The sequence below is a fragment of the Sciurus carolinensis genome, chromosome 19 (genome assembly GCF_902686445.1).
Source record: "Sciurus carolinensis chromosome 19, mSciCar1.2, whole genome shotgun sequence".
NCBI classification, from domain to species: domain Eukaryota; kingdom Metazoa; phylum Chordata; class Mammalia; order Rodentia; family Sciuridae; genus Sciurus; species Sciurus carolinensis.
Window position 1 is genome coordinate 8,840,804 of NC_062231.1, and position 6,496 is coordinate 8,847,299.

Consider the following 6,496-nt stretch of genomic DNA (forward strand, 5'->3'; position numbering starts at 1 on the left):
ACCACTTCTATTCAACATTGTCCTCAAAACTCTAGCCAGAGAAATTAGGCAGACTAAAGAAATTAAAGGGATATGAATAGGAAAAGAGGAACTTAAGCTGTCACTATTTGCAGATGACATGATTCTATATTTAGAGGATCCAAAAAACTCCTCCAGAAAACTTCTAGACCTCATCAATGAATTCAGGAAAATAGCAGGCTATAAAATCAACAAGCATAAATCTAAAGCATTTTTATATGGAAGTGATGAAAAAATCTGAAAGGGAAATGAGGAAAGCAACTCCAGTTGCAATAGCCTCAAAAAAAAAAATACTTGGGCATCAATCTAACCAAAGAGGTAAAAGAACTCTACAATGAAAACTACAAAACAATAAAGAAAGAAATTGAGGAAGACCTTAGAAGATGGAAAGATCTCCCATGTTCTTGGATAGGCAGAATTAATATTGTCAAAATGGCCATACTACCAAAAGTGCTATACAGATTGAATGCAATTCCAATTAAAATTCCAATGATGTACCTTACAGAAATAGAACAAGCAATAATGAAATTCATCTGGAAGAATAAGAAACCCAGAATAGGTAAAGCAATTCTCAGCAGAAAGAGCAAAGCAGGGGGTATCGCAATACCAGATCTTCAACTATACTACAAAGCAATAGTAACAAAAATGACATGGTATTGGCACCAAAATAGACAGGTAGATCAATGGTACAGAATAGAGGACATGGTCACAAACCCAAATAAATACAATTTTCTCATACTAGACAAAGGTGCCAAAAATATGCAATGGAGAAAAGATAGCCTCTTCAACAAATGGTGCTGGGAAAACTGGAAATCCATATGCAACAGAATGAAACTAAACCCATATCTCTCACCCTGCACATAAATCAACTCACAATGAATCAATGACCTCGAAATCAGACCAGAGACCTTGGATCTTATAGAAAAAAAAGTAGGTCCAAATCTTCACCTTGTTGGCTTAGGATCAGACTTCCATAACAGAACTCTCATATCAAAAGAAATAAAAGCAAGAATCAACAACTGGGATAGATTCAAACTAAAAAGCTTTCTCTCAGCAAAGGAAACTATCAGCAATGTGAAGAGAGAGCCTACAGAGTGGGAGAATATCTTTGCCACTCATACTTTAGATAGAGCACTAATTTCCAGAATATATAAAGAACTCAAAAAACTCTACACAAAGAATTGAAATAACCCAATAAACAAATGGGCTAAGGATATGAACAGACACTTCACAGAGGATCTACAAGCAATCAACAAACATATGAAAAAATGTTCACCATCTCTAGTAATAAGAGAAATGCAAATCAAAACTACACTAAGATTCCATCTCACCCTAATTAGAATGGCAATTATCAAGAATACAAGTAACAATAGGTGTTGGCGAGGATGTGGGGAAAAAGGTACACTCATACATCGCTGGTGGGGCTGCAAATTAGTGCAGTCACTCTGGAAAGTCATGCGGAGATTCCTTAGAAATCTTGGAATGGACCCACCATTTGACCCAGCTATCCCACTCCTTGGCCTATACCCAAAGGACTTGAAATCAGCATACTACAGAGATACAGCCACATCAATGTTCATAGCTGCTCAATTCACAATAGCCAGATTGTGGAACCAGCCTAGATGCCCTTCAATTGATGAATGGATAAAGAAACTGTGGTATATATATACAATGGAATATTACTCTGCCATAAATAATGATAAAATTATGGCATTTGCAGGCAAATAGATGAAAGTGGAGAGTATCATGCTAAGTGAGATATGCCAATCTCAGAAATCCAAAAGGCAAATGATCTCACTGATAAATGGATGATGGCACATAATGGGGGGAGGGAGGGGAGCAAGAATGGAGGAAGGAGGGAATGTATAGAGGGAAAAGAGGGGTGGGAGGGATGGGGGAAGGAAAAAATAACAGAATGAATCAAACATCATTACCCTATGTAAATGTATGACTACTCAAATGGTATGCTGTTACTCCATGTACAAACAGAAACAACATGTATTCCATCTGTTTACAATAAAAATAAATTAAAAGAAAAAAGAAGAAAAAAATAAGCAGTAAGGCATATATTTAAAAGGTAAAGTGGACCACTCTTACACCTAAGGTAACACACCCTTGAAAGACTGAGCCACACAGACTGCTGTTTAAGTTAATCCATAATAAGAATTTTTCTTCCTTTTTTGTGTAGATTTCAAGGTGGAACCCACCTGTATTACCAGTGAATTAGGAGGCTGGGCAGGAAGTTTGCAAACTTGAGGCCAACCTCAGACATCTCAACCAGAGTCTAAGCAAGTTATTGAGACCCTGTCTCAAAATGAATAATGAAAACTGCTGGGAATGTGACTCAGTCATTAAGCACTGCTGAGTCCTTCCCTGGCCAAAAAAAAAAATGGATAAATAAATAAAGTGTTGGACAAAATTCGATGAAATGCCTTAAAATTGTTAGGAAAATGTATTTTGGCATCCTGGAATCAGGACATGTATATTTCTTTTTATTTTAGCAAGTTTGTTTTCAGAGCAGTTTATAAGGCCATTGAAAACTCTTTTTTAAGACTTTATATTTTATTTTATCTTTAAGAAAATATCATTTACATTCTATTTTTATGAACATTTTTAGGGGGTACATTATGGTAATTCAGTGCATATATATATGTTGTAGTAATCAGATTAGAGTAATAAGTATTTCTATCTCCTCAACTGTTATTCTTTTCTAAAATTTTTAAAAATTATTTTATTTTATGTTTTTCAGTTTAAGAAAAGATTTTACTGGCCCAATTAACTGATATTGTGCACCAAAACAAACAATAATACTCATTTCACAAAAATTCAAAAGCTTAGGGAAAAAAGAAATAAACAATCTGACAAATTTTTAAAGATACAATTATTTTGGATGCAATACTCCAAAATGATCACAATCACACTTATAAGGATACCATTTAAAAACTTTGAACAAATCATTAGGATAATGGTTAATTCAAATTACCACAGTTATGTTAGCTGCAGAGTACAAGACTTTACAACCCATTCAATCCCATGTTAATTATTCTTAAGTATCAGGAGTTTCATTTGGAAACACATTTTATGTCATTTTGACCCATAGTTCCTTCATGTGCTAAAGAATTACCAGAAGTGATCCCTCCGCTCTGTTCTTGGGGCCCCCTCACTGGACTCTTTGTTCCAATACTCTCTCTGCTCTTCACCCTCCCTAGTGACCAGTCTTCCATTTGTTCTACTAGATTTACTTATTGTTTTATACAAATGAATGAGAACATGTGGTGATTCCCCTTCTATCATTATATTTTTTTAATATATTGAAGGACTGGGCATGTTTTATTATGGCAAGGTACACATAACTGAAAATTCACCATTTTGATCATTTCTAAGTCTACAGGTCAGAGACAGAAAGCACATTCATCCTATTGTGAAAAAAATCTTCATCCATCTCCAATACTTTTTCTTCTTCCCAAACTAATTCTGTACAGCTTTCAAATATGAACTCCTCATTGGTCCCCTTTCTCATCCCCTTGTAACTGCTATTTTATTTTCAGTCTGTAAAAGTTTCTACTCTAATTTTAACCTTTTACATTAGAGTCTTATAATGTGGGTTCTTTCCTTAAAATATTTTTAGTTGCAGATGGACACATACCTTGATTTTATTTATTTTCATGTGGTAGGCAAGTGCTCGACCTCTGAGCCACTATCACAATCCCAGCATTGGTTCTTTTGTGACTGACAGTTTAGTTGCAATAATGTCTTCAAGGTTCAGGAGTTACTCCCTCAGTCATGTATTTTTCTGTTACAGGCTGAATAATATTCAATGGTGTGATCAGACCACGTTTTTTTTTTTTTTTTTTTTTTTTTTTTTTGCGGTACTGGGGATTGAACTCAGGGCCTTGTGCTTGCAAGGCAAGCATTCTACCAGCTGAGCTATCTCCCCAGCCTGATCAGACCACGTTTTGTATACACATTCATATGCTTTTGTGTATTGAGCTGTTTCCAACATGTGCTTTTGTTAGTAATGCTACTATAAGCCCTGGTGTACATAAGATAACTTGAGTCCCTGCATTTGATAATTTTACCAGATCAACAAAAAGGACATTTGAAGTATCAGGTGGCAATTGGTGGCAATAAAAATTGACATATTTAGCTGCATATAATACATCTCATTGAAGCACTTATTTAAAAGAGTTGTATACTCTTAATGTGTTTATAAGTGGCTAACCCATGCCTTAAAAGTGACACTGACTTCAAAGAAATCACTGACACCAAGCAGATATGTTGTGTCCTTGTGTTATATAAAAAGGTACATGGTTGATATTTTTCTGACATATTTATTATTCACATGTCTCAAGGTAAACAGATTTAAGAAGACATGCATATCTCCATATTGACTTTCCAGAGAGCATATAATCTATGCTGTGATTCAGAAGCCAGTGTATTGGCACTTTAGGAGATCTTATCCATCACTCAGTTAAATATGTGCTATCTTCCCCTAAAAGGTTTCAGTAAGTTAAGAATATGTTTTTCATTAAAGAGGAGTAGGAAGGGACTTGTCATGGAATAGCCATTGGCAACCATTATCTGGATAGAATTACAGACAGGGTCATTGTTCCACCTAAATCTTGAGGAGGAGAAGATGCAGTCCAAACAGTACATGAGCACAAAGAAACCCATGAGCAGCAGGATGGTCCAGGTGGCCCTCTGTACAGGGGATGCTTTTGGAGAAAGGCAGGTACTGTTAAGATGCTGGCACTGCCTCTTATGCCTGGTTAAGAGGGTCACCATGTACCTACTGGAGAGGGCCATGAGCCCTATAAGAAAGACATCCCGGAATGCACCTAATATGGAAGATAAATGCCTGAGGAAGTAACTCACTGGTAAAATCATGCAGAATTCAGTAATAAATATAAGACCATGTGAAGTCACATTGTGGATGGCAGTAGAAGAGAATGAGAAGTGAGCACTAAAGAACATGTAGAAGATCCACAGGAACAAAAGGGAACACAGGATCTGATGTGGAGATTTGTGTTTAAACTTTGCCAAGCAGGAGCTTCTGGGGCTCAGGGTGATGGCCTGGAGGACACTCACCTGGCAGGTGGCACAAATTGAGAGGCCCCTCAAAACCTTGTACAAGTAGATGAATGATTTACATTTTATGCCATCCCAAACATTCTGAGACACAAAAACATCTGTAGCTATCGACCCCATAATTATCAGCATCCCTAGGTGTATTAGGGCCAAGAGACCAATGATGAGGTTGGTGGGTTTTATCCTGTGCTGGAGAAGGAATGTGAAGATGTGGAAGAGAAGAAGGATGGTGTTGGCTGAGATCTCAATGCCCACTTCAGAGAAAAGTTCATTTCTTATGCTAATAAAAATCATATAGTTGTTTGGTCCTTTTCATCTTTTGGGTAAAGAATCACATTATATCTTAGGAGAAAAGAAAGAGAACGTCTTTATTTCAAATAGTATCCTCTTCATCAATCTCAGTCTCTAGTCTTAACAACTGGAAATGTGTGGATTCACCCTGACACAACCTTTCCTCACTTCAGCACTCAAGGCTCTCTGACACTCTTGAGGCACTACTTTCCTATTATCACCAAATCATTTCTGGAGGATGTAATGATTATTGGGCTCTCACTGGGCCTCAGCTTTCTTACTCACTCAGAATGACCTTTTTTCCATTGAAAACTTTTCTGGGGTATAATTTCATCTTGAGGTTGTCTGGGGTAGTGTCTTACTCGGTTTTCATCTTTCTCTTCTTGATTAAGCACCAGGTACATATTGAAATCTCTACAATTTTGGTGAATGTAATAGGGAGGATTGCACAAATGCAGAGAATTCTAACCCTCTCAAGAAATGGATCTCAATGATGTAGGTGTACACATAGGAGTATTATTTTAGTACTCTCTTTATTCTGATTTATAACCAGATGTAATATCTTTAATAAATCAACTGATCCAGCATTGAGGAGCATGCCCTCTAAGACATTGTTTGAATTTTCCTTCGTGATCTTCCATTGAGTTCAAATGTGACCCTGATGATAAATCTGATAATCTCATCTCTGAAATATGGGCAGTCATATTACCTATCTTCTAGACCTATTATGTGTGAAAGATATAATGAAGTGTTTTTGGCATATAAGAACATCTATAGACAGTTTGGCCATTATGATTAAATCATACAGTTCATACCTTTAACTTGGGATATTTAATTTAATTATTTTAATAATGACTTCCTGTGCTGCTGCTTCAATTCATCTCCATCATGTTAGAACTTCCTAACAATATGTATAGAAAGGTCTTTGGTGGTATTTTAGGACAGTGTTTAAATCACTGAAGCTTTACATCTTAGATTCCTGTCATTATCTTCCCCACGATAACTATCCTAAGTGAGCTACATCCAGTTATCAAATATTCCTAGGAATATATCCTAATGTTTTCTCCTCAGTCATCTGGAATCAGAGTAGTAATTAAAG

General features: G+C 36.3%; 1 protein-coding gene across 1 annotated transcript; it reads right to left on the reverse strand.

Annotated features, from left to right (window-relative positions):
- Positions 1-4,500: 4,500 nt before the first annotated feature.
- LOC124971187 (vomeronasal type-1 receptor 90-like) lies at positions 4,501-5,400 on the reverse strand. Its single transcript, XM_047534973.1, has one exon. It carries the CDS (start codon positions 5,398-5,400, stop codon positions 4,501-4,503), a length of 900 nt encoding a protein of 299 aa, XP_047390929.1.
- Between the last annotated feature and the right edge of the window lie 1,096 nt (positions 5,401-6,496).

Bases quoted from the DNA above. Each gene is read 5' to 3' on its own strand.
- LOC124971187 (XM_047534973.1), bottom strand. From the start codon at position 5,400: ATGATTTTTATTAGCATAAGAAATGAACTTTTCTCTGAAGTGGGCATT.